The sequence below is a fragment of the Euprymna scolopes genome, chromosome 19 (genome assembly GCF_053919585.1).
Source record: "Euprymna scolopes isolate OS-2025 chromosome 19, ASM5391958v1, whole genome shotgun sequence".
Classification (NCBI taxonomy): Eukaryota; Metazoa; Mollusca; class Cephalopoda; order Sepiida; family Sepiolidae; genus Euprymna; species Euprymna scolopes.
The window spans coordinates 138,507,188-138,528,143 of record NC_136500.1 but is presented as its reverse complement, the minus strand read 5'-3'; the positions used below and the strand labels follow the sequence as shown (position 1 = coordinate 138,528,143).

The following is a 20,956-nucleotide window of genomic DNA, read 5'->3' as shown; positions in this document are numbered from 1 at the left end:
TGAGTGCCCTTTTCTCTTCCCTGCAACCTCTTTCCCACAGAAAAGACGTTGCGAGCCTGTCTCTGCTTTATCGTTATTTTCATGGCAAGTACTCATCTGGGCTTCAATATGTGGTCCCCCATTACTAAACTATCAAGAAAAACACTCGTCTAGCCAAAACCACTATCAACGATTTCCCTCACTCTTTATCTGTGCCTAAACCTAAACATAGATTCCATGAACAGAGTTTCTTTCTTAGAACTGCACGCCTGTGGAACTCTCTTCCGATTGCCTGTTTTCCAGCTAACTACAGTTTGATTGTCTTCAAGTCCAACGTAAACAAGTTCTTAAACCGCCCCCCTAAGTAATCCAATTTAGGAATTCCACTTCTAAAATTGCATTGACTAATATATACTCATAAACCTTATCCTCGAGTGGTCTCTGTGCCTTTATAAGTGGTGATTCCTGTGTAAAAAATTGCAATTTTATAAGTGTCATTAATCAAAATATAAGATGGACATCTCATAAATAATTGATGGTATTTATAAATGTTTGACACTTTACAGAATCGAATTAGTGTCTTATTTTTTTTTTATTATAATTAAGTGACCATTCTCATGGATACGCGACAAATAATCGATGATATTTATAAATGTTCACGCTTTAGAGAAGTTGCTCCAAACCTTTAAACATGGCGGTACACTTCTGAGATTTTTAAATTTCCGCGGCACACTTATCACAAAAGAATAAATAAGCACTTTCTACTCCAAAAGCCTTTTTGCAATAGAGGATTCACAATATGCTAGGTAACAATGTACCAGAAAGGTTTAATACAACCTAGCAATCAGTTTAATTCTGAATTTTAAAACTATAAATAGTTATTTTTCTAATTATTTTTCAGAGTTCATACCACTAACAAGAGCTACAATACATTCATTTCGAAGATAATCTATACAATATAGTAAGATAAGATTTAAATTGATCTTTCGTCTTATGCTAACCTTAATCAATAGCTATTATGCTATGCATGCATATTCGTAATGCCGTCGTTCGACTTTCACCTGGCAAACTGGATCTTTTTAATTTTCACACTTTTGCACCGCTTTTCGACGGCTAAAACCTAAATATAAAGTTTCGCATGAGTTCGAATACCCTATTTATTAAGTTTCATGTCTGTAGAGCAAAATCTCTTGGAGGAGTTTGGTAGGCACTTTTTTTAAAAACTAACACATATACGCATATACAAATATATATATATAGAAAGAGGTTTGTGTTTACTATAACCTTTTTACGCAAATATTACACAAGGATAAATCATGTAGAATATCTGCATGAATATAATTAGACATAATAGTTAACTAAAAATGATCATCCCATAAAAAAACGAAACAATATGGAATTAATTAAAATGAATGCGTAAAAGAATATGCAAATTAGCTAGATCTTTTTTGTAGATGAATGCAATTCCACGACGCATATATAACATATTTTTTTAAAAATAAATAGAAAAAAAGGTTTTTAATACGAATGTCAATACACTGAAAAAGTTTATAGGAGTATAGATATGGATATAGATACTGTATATGCAGGAATCCTTTTGGTATTGAAATTGGTTCCGGATTATTCAGCTCTAATATCAATTGATATCAATTAATATCTAATATCGATTTCCGAGGCAGAATTTAATTATATTATGTTTTCTCTCAGTGATACCGTATGAGCTAATTTTCCTTAGAATGTCATCGTGCCATAACTTGTAAAAACTTGAGATATATCGAGGGCTACCGCTCTACCCTTAGAGTTAGACTATTTAGTTAGGTTATCTGCTGTGGAACGGGCTTGCCTAAATCCAAATTGATTGTCTGTCAGGAGTTTAGAAGCTGTAAAGTGATGAACTAGAGCTTGATTAATTAAGGACTCAAATATTTTGGCGAAAAGCAAGAGGAGGCTAATGGGGCTATAATTTAATGGGTCAGTTCTTTCGCCAGAATTCTTGAAAACTGGTACGAAAGAAGCGGTTTTCCAGCAGTAAGGAAAGCAAGTATTATCTGTTCCTTGCTTTTCCAAACTTCATTACTATAATTAGTTGATATACACAGTCAAACAGAAAAAAAAAATAATTTCATTCAATGTAATAAATAATCATTAATTTTTCTTACTTTTTTGTAGGTCTGTCGCTGTCATCTTTGACTTGGTAACTCATTCCAATCAATGAATATTTATTGCGACTCTTCGATACGTCTTCGCCTTCTTTGGTTCGGAAGTCATCTTTCTTTCCATTGCAGTCACCACAGATTCCAGTCAAGAGATTAGCAAACCGGCCCGGGACTGTTACCTTAACGACGTGTCGTCCGTCAAATTGAACTATCAGACCCCATTTCGTTGAAACTGTTATCCAACCGCAAGAATATTTCACAGCTAATCCCGAATCGGTTTCAAACGGTAATGACCATCTCAGACCATTAATCTACAATGAAAATAAATTTAAATCCCATAATGACTTTCATTTATTTTTAAAAACAAAACATTCATATAAATCAAATTACATTAATTAAAAAATATATTTTTACTTACAAGTACTTTGTTTCCTTTTAGTAGTCGAATTGTGAAATCATTTATTTTGACATCAACCATTCGAGTATAAGAAGCGCGATTATTTCCTCGGTGTTCGTTCTTAACTTCAACGGCGAAAGCTTCCGGTGAGGATTTGGTGCTGGCAGACAAAGTATATTTACAAATTCCCATGAAGTGGATCGTTTGTCCGTCAAATGTTTTATAATGCGGATCACCGTATGCGCTACAACGGCAGATTCTCTCTGTAGGGAAGAATGGTTAATAAAAATGTCTTACATATTTTTTATTATACTTAGTCTAAACAATTACATTAATTTAAAAACAACCGAACTGCAGATTTTCTCCGTAGAAATAGTGGTTAATGAACATACATCTTTTATATATGTTATTAACTTTATGTAATTCAATTTAATTTTACAATGGATTTTTCGGACTATTATTCTTTTTCTTAATATTATTTTCACAATGTTTCGATTCATGTAACCTTTTAAGATGTATTTTGTCGATCTCGGACATTTTTTTGTCGAACTCGGGAATTTTTCTGTCGAACTCGGGAATCTTTCTATCGAATTCGGGGATCTTTCTGTCGAACTCGGGAATCGCAAATAAGTAGAGAAGTAAAAAAAAAAATGCACCCCGTGGACGAGAGAAGAAAAGCAAAGGTCGAAGATAAGGAACGTATAAAATCGAGGACGAGAATGAGCCGGCTGTGGCCTACATGCGGTTGAAATCAGGCTAAATGGAAATGTAGTATCAAAGGACTATTTAAGTGGTGTCGAAACGGAAGAGTAATGGGTATAAATGCTTTTAGTAAAAAAGGAAAATATGCCGATCCGGAATTTTTTATTTTTGTTTGTTTGTCATTTTTCGACGGTGCCAGATAACGTAGGGGTCCGCAAGAGGTTAGAACTGTAACTAACACGGCTCGACTGTAACGGCAACGTTACACATGGCTCTCTTAGCTTTTCGAAGAATTTGTTGGCTAGGTGACAGGCATCGGCGATAAATATCGATGCCAGAGATCGGGTGATTGTTGTGACGTCAACCTACATTCCGATCAAACAGAAAAAATATCTAAAAACGGAAACAATCGGAAGTCCTATATTTTAACCTGTGTTGGAATTGCGTAAAATGCAAAACAATAGAACAATCGAATTCCGATTTATGAAATGAAAATAAAAAAAGCTGATAACGAAGACAAAGATGAGTGAGAGAGAGAGTGAGTGAGTGAGCGAGCGAGAGAGAGCGAGCGAGAGAGAGAGAGAGAAAGAGAGAGAGAGAGAGAGTGAGAGAGAGTGAGAGAGAGAAAGAGAGAGAGAGAGAGAGTGAGTGAGAGAGAGTCGTAATGACTAAGCAATGAAGACATTTTCTGTACCACCTGCACGATTGATACACACCCATGACGACCACTTGTCACTTTACTTCTGTCGTGGGATTTTATTAATTTTTTATTTTGAAAAAAAAAAAAAAAAAAAGGAATAACTACTTCTTCGGGCGTCTGAAGTTGTTTGTTTTACATTGATAAATTCATAGTGTTTTTAGTCTCCATACTTTCCATGTAACATCTACTTTTTCAAAAAAAATTTCTTCCAATATTTATCCGAAAGTCGTCTGCTCATTGCCACGCATTGTGATTGGCTGATCAATCTCTTAAGTTAGATTACATGCAAATTACGGGCAAAGCTTAGATATGTCCGGTTTAAAATCTGCAGTAATACCATCTAATCTCAATCGTTCCAAAAGTAACGCCTCCTACTTTTCAACCAAAATGTTAAATGTTAAAGAAGCCACACCATTAAACCAGGAACCATTTATGCTCCAGAATTTATATTTTTTTACATAGCCACCACGATTCTCAATGCACGTTTGATGCCTCGGTCGTAAAAATCCGAAACACACTTTGTCACTCAGATCTCTGTCGTGACACTGAAATCGGCGAACCCGTCTTCTACCCGCGCTAAATTAAATTGTATCGGCTTCGTAAACGTTAAACAGACACTAAAAAGAGTTCATCGGTTAATTTTTTCCTCACGCGGAAGAATTCAATGACGCACCATTGCTTCTGATACCCGTCTATTATAGGAGTTCCTTTCTTAGAGTCTCATACCGTCAATATCTGTAAGAAAGAGATGAAACTTTCAGGTGATAAATGCATAAGTTCAGTCATCATAACAATGTAATTTGCCATCCCTTCTGATCCATTCGGGCGGAATGAAAAAATAGGAGGCTTTACTTTTGTGAACGCCCCTCGTATTAATTGTTATTTTGTTCCTGTCGGCTTTAAACCATGGAAAAGATATTAAATTACAAAGTTATTTATAAGATGATGTAAATGTATTAGTATGCTTTAAAAAATAACATGCCTTACCACGTTGGCAATATTTTCCGATATATCCTGGTCTACATATTACATTATGTCATTCGTTTCTATAATTAGTTACGCAATTGTATAAAAATGTATTGTTATTTATAAAAAAACAATGAAATAAACTTAGTTAATCAAAGTGACATCACTTACCACGTTGGCAATATTTTCCGATATATCCTGGTTTACAAACACATTTCCATTTCCAACCGTTTTCTACACAGCTTCCTCCATTTTGACACGCATTAAAGACGCACGAATCTGGACGAAATAAAACAGTTATACACACATTTTCATCGAAACCACATATGTATTCGAGAAATATATATATATACACATTTGTTTTATTTTAATTAAATTTTTTGGACTCTTTAAGACGAGGCTTCATAATTTGTTCATTCATTCTTTTGCAGACGGTTATTCTTCGGCCGATTCATCCTCTGATCTCCTTCAAGTGATTAACTACGATGGAAGAGAATATATAATGATGTAGGTTTGACTTTTTGAAAAAAATCAAGAGATTTCTAGATCGATAATTATTTCCAATGATTTTACACTTGATTTCTCGTTTAAACAAGCACTGACCTCGGTATGTGGGCGGTAATAATCCTCTTATTCCTCACCTGTTTTTACATAGGAAATCACCACTTATCAAGGCCAAGAGGTACTCGAGGATAAAGGTTAAAGAGTGCACAGTAGAAATTGGACAATGTAGTAATCGTAAGTAAATGGGAATTCGGCAAATTTGTAAACAAGTGGAACGGCTCATCAAAAACTTGTTTACGTTAGACTTGAAGACAACCATATTGTAGTCAGCTGGAAAGCAGGGAAACCGAAGACAATTCCACAGGCGTGCAGTTTTAAGAAAGAAGCTTTGTTCATGGAATCTACGTATAGGTTTAGACACAGATAAAGAGTGGGAGGAATTATTAATAGTGTTTTCAGCTAAACGAGTGTTTCTTGTAAATATTTGGCGAGGGCGGACATTTACTGAAGCTCAGTCGAACACTTTCCATGAAAATAACGATACAGCAGAGATAAACTCGCAACATCTCTTCTGTTAGATAGAGGTTGCAGGGAAGAGAAAAGGACATCTCCTTGGAGGCTACGAAGTCTATTTTAAACTCTATCAAGGCAGGACAAGTCCTTTCTAGCAGCTCCTGCCCAGATGTAGCAACAGTATTCCATCCTTGGACGTAGCTGGCTCTTATATAGATAGAGAATTGCATCAGCAGTGATATATCTACTGGATCGATAGAAGGATCGCACCATTTTTCCAGCGGCCTTGGCAACAGATTTGATGTACGAGTTCCATTTAAAATCATTTTACTGTCTTACTTAATTCATTGCTACTGTTTTGTAGGGTATCATAGGATTAAGTGCGTTTGTGGGGGGAAATTGTCGTTTCAATCCTTTTGAATTATTGTGTTATTGTTTTTCTACATTTTTAGTTTTAATTTTATTACGATTTACATGTGATATTGTGTCCGTAATGTATGTGGTTTGGTTTCTGCATTCGATGATTTTCTCCAAGATTTAAGTTGGTTAGATTCTTTGATTCCAATTTCTCTTGGTTTTATCCATGTTTTTCGATACTTTTCCTAGATATTTTATATCGTTTTCATTTAATCTGTCAAGGTCTTCCCTTCCTCCTTCTACCCCTCCCCTCTTCTTCTTCTTCTTCTTCTTCTTCTTCTTCTTATTATTATTATTATTATTATTATTATTATTATTATTATTATTATTAATCACTAGGAGGTTTCACCCGGGTTACCATCAATGAATACGCTTTAAAAACAACTTTTAATGTTTCCTGGAGATTGAGTGACAACAAGTCTCTCCAGATTTTCAGTACTCTCCACCTCTTTCGATACAATTTGCAAATTAATTTGCGTTATCGCAACAGCTGTTTACCATTGATTTCCTGTTAGTAGAAGCCATTGGTCTTCGCTGGAATGAAATTAATAATAAGCCTCCCCAAGGTCCCAGTCCTTTTCGCACTCATCAAGTGGAGGCCTAGTTAGTGTTTTCTCTTCTCGGTTTTTCCAGCACCCCTAACCCTTCGTTTATTTGGTGTGGTGCCAGTCATGCTGACGACAGTTTTTGTTGAAGGGGTGAAATAAGAAAGGGGAAAAAGGGGACAGCAAAAAGGGAATATTATTATTAGTGTCGTTAGTATTATCATTAATATTATTGTTTATATTTTTATTATTAGTTTTATTATTTTATTACTATTATTAATATTATTGTTATTATTATTATTGTCATTGTTGTTATTAATATTTTTGTTGCTATTATTGTTATTATTTTGTTATCATTATTGTTATAATTGTTATTATTATTATTATTATTGTTGTTTTTAATATAATTGTTATTATATTATTGGTATTATTATTTTTATGATTATTATTGTTATTATTATTATTGAATTATTATTATTATTATTATTATTATTATTATTATTATTATTATTATTATTATTATTATTATTATATACGGCATAATCGCGTTGACACACCGATTCTCGTTAGATTACCGAAGTTAAACAACGTTGAGCCTGGTTAGTAGCAGATGGGTGGCCATTTGGAATTCTAGGCACTGCATGTGCTCTCCGCTTATCTCGGCAGTTGTTTCCAGTCGTTCTGTACATACACATCACTTGCCACTGGTATTTAACAATGTCGTCTCAGGAGAGATGCGGTTGGAGATTGCGCACCTCCTGCCACAAAAATTCACATGCAAGCATCTCTTCCTGGATATCCATAGTCTGTCAAAGACTAAGGGAGCCAATTTTTGTTGTTGTTATTATTGTCATTTTTATGATTATTATCATTGTTATTATTATTGTTATTATTATTGTTATATTTGTTTCGATTATTATAATTAATATTATATTATATCGTAATGAGTATGGCTATGATTAGAGAATATCGTTCATTATTTTTACTCTCAAGTATATATCCGACACAGTTAGACAACGTTAATAAACCGAGAACCACATCACTTTATATAAAAGGATATACGATATTAACGGAAAAGAATATGCTGTTGTCCTAGCCCTAGTAAATATTATTGTTATTATTATTGTAACTATTATTATTATTATTATTATTATTATTATTATTATTATAAATGTTATTATTGTTATGATTATTAATATTATTGTTATTATAATTTTATTATTATAGGGTGTTACGATTATTATTATTGAAATCAATATTGTTATTATTATTGTAACTATTATTATTATTATTATTATTATTATTATTATTATTATTATTATAAATGTTATTATTGTTATGATTATTAATATTATTGTTATTATTATTTTTATTATTATAGAGTGTTACGATTATTATTATTGCAATCAATATTGTTATCATAATATTCATTATTATTGTTATAATTATTGTTATTATCATTGTTATTATTACTATTATTGCTATTATTGTGATTGTTTTTGTTATATATATTCTTCTTATTTTTTATTATTGTTTCGATTATTTTTATTATTATTGTTATTATGTACATTACTATTATTACTGTAATCATTTTTGTTATGATTATTGGTATTTTTGATATTACTATTATTAGTTGCTATTATTGTTATCATGATTATTATTGTTATTATTATTAGTCTGAGTTATTATTTTTATGATTGGTATTGTTGTTATTGTTTTCATTATACTTATTATTATTATTGTTGTAATTATTGAATTAGTATATTATTACTGTTGTTATTATTATTGTTATTATTATTGTTACGAGTATTATAATTATTATTATGGATTTTGTTATTATTATTATTGTTATTAATATTACTATTATTAGTATTATTATTGTTGTTGTTAATATTAGTATGATTATTTAGTATTAATGTTATTATTTTTGTTATTATTTTCTCATTATTATATTATTATTATTGTTGTTATTCTAATTGGTATTATCATTGTATTATTAATATTTTAATCTTATTGTTATTATTCTTGTTCTTCTTACCGTTAATCTATTATAATTATTATCGTAGTTATTAGTGTTATTATTATTGTTCTTATTAATATTACTATTATTAATGTTTTTATTGTATTATTATTGTTATTATTTTTATGATTACTATTATTATTGCCATTATTGTTGTTGTGTATTTTAATTTTTTTAGCTAATACTGTTATTATTATTAATAATATGATTATTATTAATATTATTATTTTATTACTATTATTATTCATATTACTATTATTATTATTACTATTATTATTAATATTATTATAAATATTATTATTAATATTATTAGTATTACTATTATTATTTTATATCTATTATTATTTATACTACCATTATTATTACTATTATCATTACTATTATTATTAATATTATTATTACTATTAATATTATTATTATTAATATTATTATTAATATTATTAATATTATTATTAGTAATATTATTATTAATATTATTATTAATATTATTATTACTATTATTATTAATATTATTATTTTAATACTATTATTATTGTATTACTATTATTATTACTATTATTATTGTATTACTATTATTATTACTATTATTATTACTATTATTATTATTAATATTATTATTACTATTATTATTAATATTATTTTTAATATTATTATAAATATTATTATTAATATTATAATTAATATTATTATTTTATTACTATTATTAATATTACTATTATTATTAATATTATTATTATTATTATTATTATTATTGTTATTGTATTTCTTTCTATGATTCTCCTCATTTATTTATTTAGGAGGAAAGAGAGGGAGAAGTTAAAAAGGAAATTTGAGAGAGGAACGGGATGAGTAGGAGGATGAGGAAGGGGAAGTGGAGGAGGAGGAGGAGGAGGAGGAGGAATTGGGATATTTCTTTTGGTGCATCAGTTTAATTGGTTGAACCTTTGGTTACTCTTCAGTTTCAGTTTATATAGAATTTGTCGCTTTCAGCTGTTTTCAGTATTACCATTCATTGCATAATGTCAGTCTTTAGAGCGATTCCAATTTCCTTTTTTCTTTTTTTCCAACATTTTGTGGACTGTTTCTATTGCTCCTACGAGAATTGGTACTATGTTAATTTTTATCATTATTATTAAAATTATTATTAATATAATTATTATTACTCTTCTTATTAATTTGTTATTAGTATTTATTGATATACTGGGTTGAACGTGCATACGTAAATAACGCCTTTCCTTGCAAATACATACTTGATCATTGCCGCATTTAGTTTCAGTTTTCTTTTGTTTAATAATGACATTATTAATTTTTGTCTTAATAATATCATTATAAAGCAAAAGCTTAATAATAACGTTATTAAGCAATTATTAATATTTACTTATATTTAAATGCTTGAGGGATCCTCTCGTACGCATTCTTGTATTCGATCCATGCCATGGCTAAATCATTATTTCTTCTTTTTACCTCCTTTACGATCTTTTGATCCATGTGTAGCAGATCATGTGTTCCTCTTTTCCCTTTCTGATATCCTTTCTGTTCCTCCGGGAGAAACTCACGATTATCCAGAGAGTGGTAGATACTCACTAGGAGTAGTCACACAAGCCATTCAAAGACTACTATTTGAGAACAACTTGTCGTGCTCCTTGTAATCTGAATGATAACAAGTCTCCTCAGATTTTCAGTACTCTCCACTCCTTTCGATAACCGTTGCAAAAGAATTTGCGTTATTGCAACAACCGTTTAACATTGATTTCTTGCTGGCGGTGACCATTGGTTTTTACTAGAATTTGGGTGGCAATAAGCCTCCCCAAGGAGGTCTAGTGCTTTCTCTCCTCGGTCTTACCATCCTCCTTGATTCTCATTATTTACTGTGGTGCCCGTTTATGGTGAGACTCACAGAAGAAAAATATTATTATTATTATTATTATTATTATTATTATTATTATTATTATTATTATTAGCATTAATATAATTATTACTATTGTTCTTATTTATTGGTATACTTGATCAAACGTGTATACATAAATAACACCTTTACTTGCAAATAAATGCTTCCTCATTACCGCATTAAATTTCAGTTTGCTTTTACTTAATAATTACACTTTATTAATATTGGATTTACTTTTGCGAAAGTACAAAATAAAATAGAAAGGGAAGCATATTACTAGAAAAAAACATTGAATACAAAAATGTTTGTAAAATACCTGTTGGAATGCATTTTCCTTTATATAATTTGAATCCATTTTTACAAACGCAAACAAAATTTCCGTTTTGAAGCAAACACCTTCCGTTCGGATTGCAAGGAAACAAATCTTCAACGTCAATTTTACCGCCAGGTTTGCAAATAAATTTCCGTTTACAATCTTTGTCTGTGAATTCTTCAAAAACCTGTGATAGAACGAGAAACGTTCTTAGTAAAATTATTTATAAAATAATGACTTGAGTGTTATCAGCAATAATCTAAACCGAAACCAAAACTTATGAAGAATCCTATCCTATGATTATAAAGATATGCACAAAATATATACAAAACCAAATTATATGAAAATAAGTGTATGCTATATTTAGTTTATGTGTTATATTAGCTATGACCCTAATTTCCGACACTCATAACAAAAATACATGTAAAAACTAGTAAAATAAAAATAATTAATTGTAATTTTTACTCTATATTAAAGATGAAATATCGGGGTTAAAATCGCATATAAACATTCATTTTTCATCTGAATAAAACGGACATAATGTCTTTAGAATCAATATAGAGAACTGCAATGGAAACCTATTGATATAAATACTCACTTCCATGTATCTTGAATTCTTGTAGAAACAGCCACATTTTGACTTGGGGACACAATTTTTCCCGCTGAGGACATATCCTTTCTGGCAGACACAGCCGTCAATCAGTTCCTCACATTCCGGATTTGGTTCACGGCAAGATGGCTGACAAATCGGTGTAGCGACTTTATATATTTGTCTTGGCGGACATTTCCTCTCTAAAAGATAATAGCAGACACGTAAAAACATTAAAGCTCTTCGTTTAAAGACAATTCTAAACGAAAAAATGTGGAAGTTTATACATATAATTTTATTTATTGAGAAATGAATGGTAAACTGTTATTGTGATAACGCAAACTAATTTTAAAAGGTTATCGAAACAGGTGGTTAATGCTGGGAATCTGGGAAGACATGTTGCCTCGCAGACTCCAAGGAACGTCACAGGTTGCTCCCAAAAGGGAAATCTTTGATAATGGCCTGCTTGAAAACTCCTAATCTCTAATAATAATAATAATAATAATAATAATAATAATAATAATAATAATAATAATAATAATAATAATAGCAACAAAAAAAAAAACAACACGCTAAATAATAGCTGTCCCCCAAAATAGAGAAATACATAACTATTGCAAGAAACCTAACAGAAAAATACAATACAAAAAAGACAACTGTAATACCAATAATTTTATGGGCACTAGGATTCAGATCATAAATGCATGGCGCTGATAAATTGATTATAATAATTGGAGAGAAAGGAGAGAAAGATTAAGGCGCGAAAACAACATCGACGTCTCGACTGGAAGAAAGTGGAGAGCTCTGAAACCCTGAGGAAGTTTATTGCCATTTTAATTCCAGCATAAAGGCGACACTCATTATTTAAAACCAACGGAAGACGCCGAGAGAACGAAAATTGATTCGCAATAGTTATCAAAAGAAACGGAAAGGTCTACAAAAATAGGAAGACTTGTTGTCACTCAGACTCAAAGAATGGCTTCTTATTGCAACCAGTGAGCGATCACTTGTAAAATTAGAGTGAAATCCCAGAATGGAGGAAATAATGATAAATAATAAATTCATCTCTATGCATGAATGACTAAAAGAAAGCGTAAGTACACACACACACACACACACACACACACACACACACACACACACACACACACACACACACACACACACACACACACACTAACACACACGCATATATATATGTGTGTATGTGTGTGTGTGTGTGTACATATATATATGAATACATAGAAGAAGCCGTACACATATATATGTGTGCGCGTATATATACATATATATGTATATGTGTATATATATATATATATATATATATATATATATGTGTGTGTGTGTGTGTGTGTGTGTGTGTGTGTGTGTGTGTGTGCGCGTTTGTCGAGGAGGCATACTATTGTCAGTGAGTATAAAGGACAATCACGTTAATCCCAAAAAGTGAAAAGAGAATGATTCAAAATAAGTACAGACCAATAACCTTTCGACCAACCATGTGTTTTAAGCGTCACATGTTAGCGACAATATTAACCTCCCGTAAGAGCCACAGTCGTCACCTCAGTCAGAAAACCGATGCCATAAAGCAACAATAGCTTAAATTATATGCTACACATCTATACTAGTAGAATGTTCGTACCAATCGAGGATATGTCTTAGTAATGGAGCAACTTTAGTAAAAGCCCTATAACAATGACAAGGTATTTCTTCTGCATAAGTTTATGTTTTTTATTTTATATTCTAGATGTTAAATTTTTTGGGGGGTTCACATATGTTATTTTTGTGTTCCTTTATCGATATGAAGTAAATGTATAAAAGCAGATATAAAGTAATGAAAAGACGAAACAAAGTGATCACTGGGAAGCCACGGTGCTAGTGAAGAAGAAAGTTCTGTATCAAAAATCAATTCCAATATACCACTTTCAATTTGAGTGGTGTAATTTGAACGCTGGAGAAATTGTTGAGATCAATTATGGGGTTCTATTAATGTTACATTATTTGCAAGAAGCTGATCCAAATTGAAATCATCCAATATACCAACAGGCAAGTTGTTGATCTCATTGGTGAGAAGATTTTAAAAATCCCTAGTGGGCCAGTCTTGCGTTACATGAGCATACAACCAATCGCATGTATTAAAGTTCAATCTACATATATATGTTTAATATTTGTAAAATCGAGTCTACAAGAGTTGCTTCTCTTGTATTGTTATCCAAAACCATTTGTAGGACTGTTACCTATTTTATCCATTTAAATCTCTGGCCTGATGTAAAACCTTGTGCTAAAACAACCAAATGACCATGTTTCATGACCAACATGCCTTCATTTTTTTATATTCGGTATTTAGACACAAGTATAGATTTTAAGAGAAAAATAAAAATCAGCCCCAAAAGGTGTGCTTTTCGTCCTGGTACACCTTCAGCTAGATGCATCCTTAACGGACCCTCTTTTGTGATGATGTACCTCCCGAGTAATTTTTCTTTGCAGCGATTAATCGTTTTATTTGGCAAGACGAAACGACATCTTCCGGCGTCTGCAACTGTTGATCCAAGGTAAATATATTCATCTTGTACAAAGTCGTTAGAAACAGCCGTAGAAAGTGTAATCTTTACTTAATTTCTCGATCTTTTATTTAATATTTTGCCGAAAGATAGTCTGCTCCTTTGCCGCGCATTGATTGGCTGACCGGCGTCTTACGTGAGATTACAGCAAAACTCGAGCACATGACGTCATATTCCGAGCAAAGTTAATTTATTAAGGTACAGATAAATAGTTTTCGGTCGTACGGAAAACTAAATTATACTTTCTGGGGTTTCTGGCTAGGATCTAAGGGTAGTATCTGTTGTTACGTCTGGTTCAAATTCTGCACAAGTAGCTTTAATAATTATCTCGCTACAAACATGATATATTTACACTGAGACGTAATGGTTTCTGTGATAATGAAATCCCGATTAAAGATTAGTTCAGCAAGATACTTAGTCACATTACAATTAAATGTTGGTAAAGTCAGCGAAACAAGAATCTGGGAAGGAATTACAACAGCAAGTGGTCAGTTACGAGTACCGAATTTCTTATCTTTACTACTGTTTGGTATTATGTAACGCACTATTGGTATATTCCGGTAGCTTACGTAAGTTACCGTAATATATCGAGCGCTAATGTATTTAAAAATGCTAGAAAAAAAAGAAAACATTTATCGCATAGTATTAATAGTAGTTATTTTAATGAAGAAAAATAGAAAAACAATAAAAAGAAATATACATATATATACATATATATATGTATATATATATATTTATATATATATATATATATATATATATATAGTGGTTAAAGTGGAGATAGTAATTAATAAAAAGTGAAGAAAGTGCTCAATACTGTTGTAGAGCAAATATGCGTTTTACTTTTTATTACCGTATCTTTCTGTTAAGTTACATTATTGTTTCGGCTACACGACCGAGACGGCCAAAAAAACAACGGCCGTGTAGCCGAAACAATAATGTAACTTAACAGAAAGATACGGTAATAAAAAATTAAACGCATGTTGCAATTTAAACACATTATCTTTCATCTAACAGTTAATGGTATAGCTATAAAATTTTCAATGATTTTTTAAAATTGCAACAAAATGTACGTTACATAAAATAAATCCAAGGTAATTTTTTTATTCAATTTAAATTAAATTTTTATACCTTTGTAAAATTTATAAAAGTGCACTTTGAAGATAAATAAATTTCAAACTGAATCTTGTACTATTATTTTTAAAGCCTATAGTAACAACATTTTGTTTAACAATTTTCATACCTTGGATAAAACGCTTTTCTAACTTGTATATGAATTTATTATATTTTCAGAACACAAGGGAAAAGTTAAGGTCATGGCATTTCGAAGCTAAATTTTTCTCATCAGAAATGGTGAAGGGACAGAATTATACTAAAATGAAAATATAGAAAAAAACTGGTTTAATGACATTTAGAAATGAAATGGGAATGAAGGAATAGTATTAAATAGTAAATCGTAATCACAAATAGATACAACATACAACATTGTTTTCTGTTGCCTTTGAGCTTTTTTATCTTGATATGTCTTGTTAAATATTTACACTTTGATAATTATTTTATTTACGAAATTTAACAGATTCCAACAGTTTTATTCTTGCGACAGAGAAATGATACGAAATGTAACGATGGCTTCGTGACTTACGGCATTTCGTTACTTGTCTCCAGTCGACATTGATTCCAACTTTTGCACATTCAACAGCGAATCCTTCAATGGCGGCACAGAAGACTGCTTTGAAGAGTTTGCGATTCTTGCGATAAATGCAAACGTCAATTTGACACGATTCGAAATATTCTTTGACGATCCACGTTTCAAGTTTCTCTCGACAAGTCTTGAAGATTTCATGCTTTATAATCACATCACATTTTCTGACTTCTTTTGCTTTGCATTTCGTTTCTACATCAGTTACGTCACATCTGAAAAAGAACGAGAAACAACAATTACACGTGATAAAACAAACTATTGTAAGATGATGATTACATTAAGTAAAACATTAAAAATTATGTAATTGTGCACGAGATAGGTATGTTTGTTAATGACACCACGCTTTATAATAGATACGGGAGGAAAACAATTAATTGTATATATATGTTTAAGATATGTTACATCAGTTACGTCACATCTGGAAGAAAAAATGAGAAACAACAATTACACGTAAAAACATTTTCAGAGGATGATTGAATTAAGCAAAGAATTCAGAGCAACTTTGTAGCAATGTGTTTTTCTTTGGAAGTGGAAATAAAAATACAAAACTTTTAATATAAATCTACCTTAATTTTCGGAACTCATAGTTTGTATTTCACTAATTTCCCTTGAACAATAATGAACTTTTAGAAATTTAAATTAATGAAGAAATTCAAACTTTTTGACGAAGATACATATTTGGTAAAAAATATGTGAAAAAAATCCGCATGTATTAATTTATAAAAATACTAGCGGCAGGAAGCCCAGCTTTGCCCGGCCGTAAAATACGCTTAAATATGAACTTTTAATTTGTTCAGATTTCGTACATTTTACTAGCAGGGGAGTGGGGATGCTCGACTTTGCCCGGGCGTAGGATACGCTTAAATATGATATTTTAATTTGTCCAGATTTCGTATATGTTAGTATAAGGTCTTGATTTCAAAAGTATTTGGGTGCCATCAGCTGGAATCGAAACCGCAAACAAAACTGTAACATTCAAAGCTGGTGACGTTATCACTGTACCAACTTGACACGCATATGAAGTGATTAAAAATTAAAAATTAAGAATAAACTAAGATGCTGCAAAAATGTATAACGATTTTTTCAATTTTGACCTATTTTTGACACCTTAAAACCTATTTTAATTTTCACTAAGGACGTATGAATAACCGGTCGTAAAAGATCCAATCATTTGAGGTCCATAGCGCCGCTCTACGGCTTTTAGTTTCGGAAGAAAAAGAGTTTGAAAATACGGATACTGACAGACAGACGGACAGACAGATAGCCTTTTTTTTATATATTAGATAATCAGAATATGTATGGTAGCTCCTAAATGGGTAAAGGAACACATCTAAAAAACAAAAAAAAAAACACGTGACCAAAAAGCATTTTAAGCTGATGCTTAAATTATTTAAAAATATCAAACATAGTTTCTAATAGTTGTATTATTTATGGTGTTAGAAGTTTCATTTTAATATCAACTAGCCGGGGCGCCCGGTGTTGCCCGGGTGTTTGAAGGTGTGTGTTGAGCAAAAAAAAAAAAAAGAAAAAAAAAAGAAAAGGAAAATTGCGAGCGCGAAAAAAGTGGTAGTCGGCAGGCAGGCTCAAACCCATACCGTGAAGGAGGAAAAGAAAGTGAAAAAAAAGTGACGCGTTAGCAGTTGCGCCCATCGCCAAACAGGAAGTGACGTAGGTTTAAATTAAGGCTATGACTTTCAGAAAAGAGGCTATGACTTTCAGAAAATATCGGCGAAAAAAGCGCCCCCTTCCTGTAAAAGTGCCCAGTTGAGAATGAAGGAATTAATGTTTTTGGCCAATTTTTCGATATTTTTCGTCCGAAGGGTCGAGCTTCAAAATAATATCAACCTTGTGAAAATCCGTCGCCTCTGTCGAAAGACATATATACGTACATACACTTAAACAGACAGGTGAGATAGATCATATAAATATTAGTTTATTTATTTAACAGCTTAATATCTATTAATATCAATCATATGAAAATTATATTTAATTTCATAATGCAATGAAATATGTTTTCGTAAAGATTTGTATTATTCATTAACTCTTACATAAATTAACACATTGTGACTATTTATACAAAAAAAAAACGATCAGTTATTCTGCGGGTGTTAGCGCGCTATATTTCCACCGCTTACGTAAACCACCGGAATATGCTTCGCGCTGACAAAAATTTAAAACAGTAGAAAATAAAACAACAAAATGATAGAAAACACTTATTGTACCAACAAATTACAACCTTTTCTTTTTAAGAAATGGTAATATTTTAAGGAGTCTATTTGGAACATGGTTACGAAAAAAAAAAAGAAGAAAAAGAAATTATGACAAAATAATTTTTCTTGTCTACTCCATTTTTTTTCTATTAAAGTTAGGCTATTTTCTTAAATATTTTTGATTATGTATCGGTTTTTTTTTAAGGAAGTATTTTTTTGCAAATGTCACGTTGGAAATGTTTCAAATCGGTCATAATGTGTTCCAAGCTAATGCCAAACTCTCTCTGCATATTTCGAAGAATTGCAATATCGTAGAACCACATGTATTGCCGATTAATGTCCATTCAGCGTGACGAATTTACTAAAATGATTTATTCTTTTATTATTAAAATTTTTGCATGATTAAAACTATTTTCATTAAATTTATTAAATGTCGTCAGCTGCACTGGCTGAGCTTTTCGCCATATCATAGGGGTTCATGTAAGCTGCCGAAAAATACCGAGGCAACATTTACGAAAAAAAAAAAAAAACAAAAAAAAACGGGCCGTCCTATGCATAAGTACCACATTTTATAATGAATATGTTCATGTATTTTTTTATATCTGTTAGTTTTATACTTTCTTATATATTTTGTCAGCGATTGTCTAGCAGTGTTAGAATCTTTGGGAAAATCGCCATTGCAAATTTGACACCCCTAACACAAAACTGCGAATAAAATATAAACAACTCGTAATTTCTCTTTTTAAAGTGGGTTGTTTATTTTCTTTATGGAATATACTTCCAAAATAAACTATTAAAGTTGTTTCAAACATAATAAAAATATTATTTCTTATTTGTTAAAAAACCGTGTTCACAAAATATCCGCTCGCGGTGATTGAATACGCGGACATTTTGTCTACACGGTCTTTTAACAAATAAAAACTAATATTTCTATTATGTTTTAAACAACTTTAATAGTTTATTTTGGAAGTATATTCCATAAAGAAAATAAACAACCCACTTTAAAAACAGAAATTACGAGTTTTTTTTTAATATTTTAATCACAGTTTTTTGTTGGGGGGTGTAAAAAATTCCGCCAAAATTCTGACACTGCTAGCGAGTGTCGCTAATCAAAATATAATATGGACACCTGACAAATAATCGGTGGTATCATTCAACCACGGTAGTGGTTGAATATATGCTTAAGTCCGAAATTGAATGAATCAAGACACATTCAAACCCCCACCACTAATTCCGTTCGCAACCAAATTTCAAACAGGTCATATAGTTGGATAGAACACCTCATTAGCTACATTTTGAAAAAATTTTTTCGAAAATTGGTTCAGTAGAAAAAAGTTACAACAAAATCTGTGGGTTCACAAACAGGAGAGTAAGTACATAAGTGACTAACGCTTTTCTTTATTTTGCATAACTTTTTTTTATATATAAACATTTTTTACTACGATTTTGCCAATATGACATGTTAGCGTAACGGGTAGAGTACCGGGGGTTGGTGGAAAGATTTTAGGTTCAATCCCGTGTATCGTTTTTTTTTATAATTAAAAAGCCGAACATTTTTTTTAATAACTAATTTTTTTTAACTCTCCTTATGATTTTATAGCAAAAAATGGTGAATTTATCGATTAAAAATATTAGTGAATTCTATGATATACATATTCTTTGTTATCACATTTGATGAAAAATGTAGTCCCATTTTGGCAATGCGTCTGACCAATGATGCTTTTGAACCCGCGACCAGCACTGCGATGTCATCAGCAGCAGTCTGGGCATAAATATTCCTATTTTTAAACTCCTTTAAAAGAGGATTCAGCATACAGTTCCATAGTAAAGGTGATAAAATCCCACTTTGTGGGTTTCATTTAACTACTTCCCTTTTAACAGTCGCCCTCAGTAGTTCTACTTGAACTGGTCTGTGCCTCACCATATACTCAATCCATCGGATGATTACTGGTGGCACATTGAGTTCTCGTAGCGACTTGAACATACTACTGAAGGGTATGTTGTCAAAAGCTCCAACGATATCTAAAAAGACACCGAGTGCCATCTTCTTTTTTGTTAGTTTACGCTCTATACAGATCACGAATTCATGAACCGCAGTCTTGGTAGAGACCCTGGCTCGGAACTACTGTGATTGAATGATAAATATTGCATAAATGTGTGTTTGAGAGCTAATTTTTTTTGACAATCATTAATAAATATTATAAATTTATATATGATTACAATAGCAATGCCTGGAAAAATCATGGATTATATGGAAAAATGCGCGCATGAAAAGTAATATTCTTCAGATTTTATTAAACCTGGAAAAGTAAAGGACAAGAAATTCAACCTGGAAAAGTAAAGATCAAGATATTCTAGTAAAGTAAAAAATAAGAATTTTTTAGACTTAAAATATTGCAGCTAAAAATAAAATTGGAATATTGATAAATATTTTATTTATTATTTGCATATGTTGTTGTTTATTGTTGAGTTAGAAAGAATAAAATGATCCTGATTATGATATAATAAAATTATTAATTTTTATGTAAATTATAAAATTATTCATTCCATCTAATAACTAACTAATTAATGAATTAATTTTATTCAACCAATTTTCACTACATAAATATATGCAAATAATAGGAGGGAAATAAGTTCAATCCAGCGACTGACACCCTTTCTTACTCAACAATAAACAACAACATATGCAAATAATAAATAAAATATTTATCAATATTCCAATTTAATTTTTAGCTGCAAAATTTTTTAAGTCTAAAAAATTCTTATTTTTTACTTTACTAGAATATCTTGTTCTTTA

At 31.0% G+C, this 20,956-nt stretch overlaps 1 protein-coding gene across 1 annotated transcript in view; it reads right to left on the bottom strand.

Annotated features, from left to right (window-relative positions):
• Positions 1–20,956, bottom strand: part of LOC145240375 (zonadhesin-like) — a 175,170-nt gene that overhangs the window by 69,836 nt on the left and 84,378 nt on the right. The window contains exons 15-20 of the mRNA XM_080103956.1: positions 15,890–16,161; positions 11,699–11,892; positions 11,104–11,287; positions 5,072–5,179; positions 2,554–2,795; positions 2,139–2,446 (exon numbers count right to left, since the gene is read on the bottom strand). Coding sequence (XP_079960082.1) covers positions 2,139–2,446; positions 2,554–2,795; positions 5,072–5,179; positions 11,104–11,287; positions 11,699–11,892; positions 15,890–16,161 — 1,308 coding nt within the window. The remainder of the gene's footprint in view (positions 1–2,138; positions 2,447–2,553; positions 2,796–5,071; positions 5,180–11,103; positions 11,288–11,698; positions 11,893–15,889; positions 16,162–20,956) is intronic.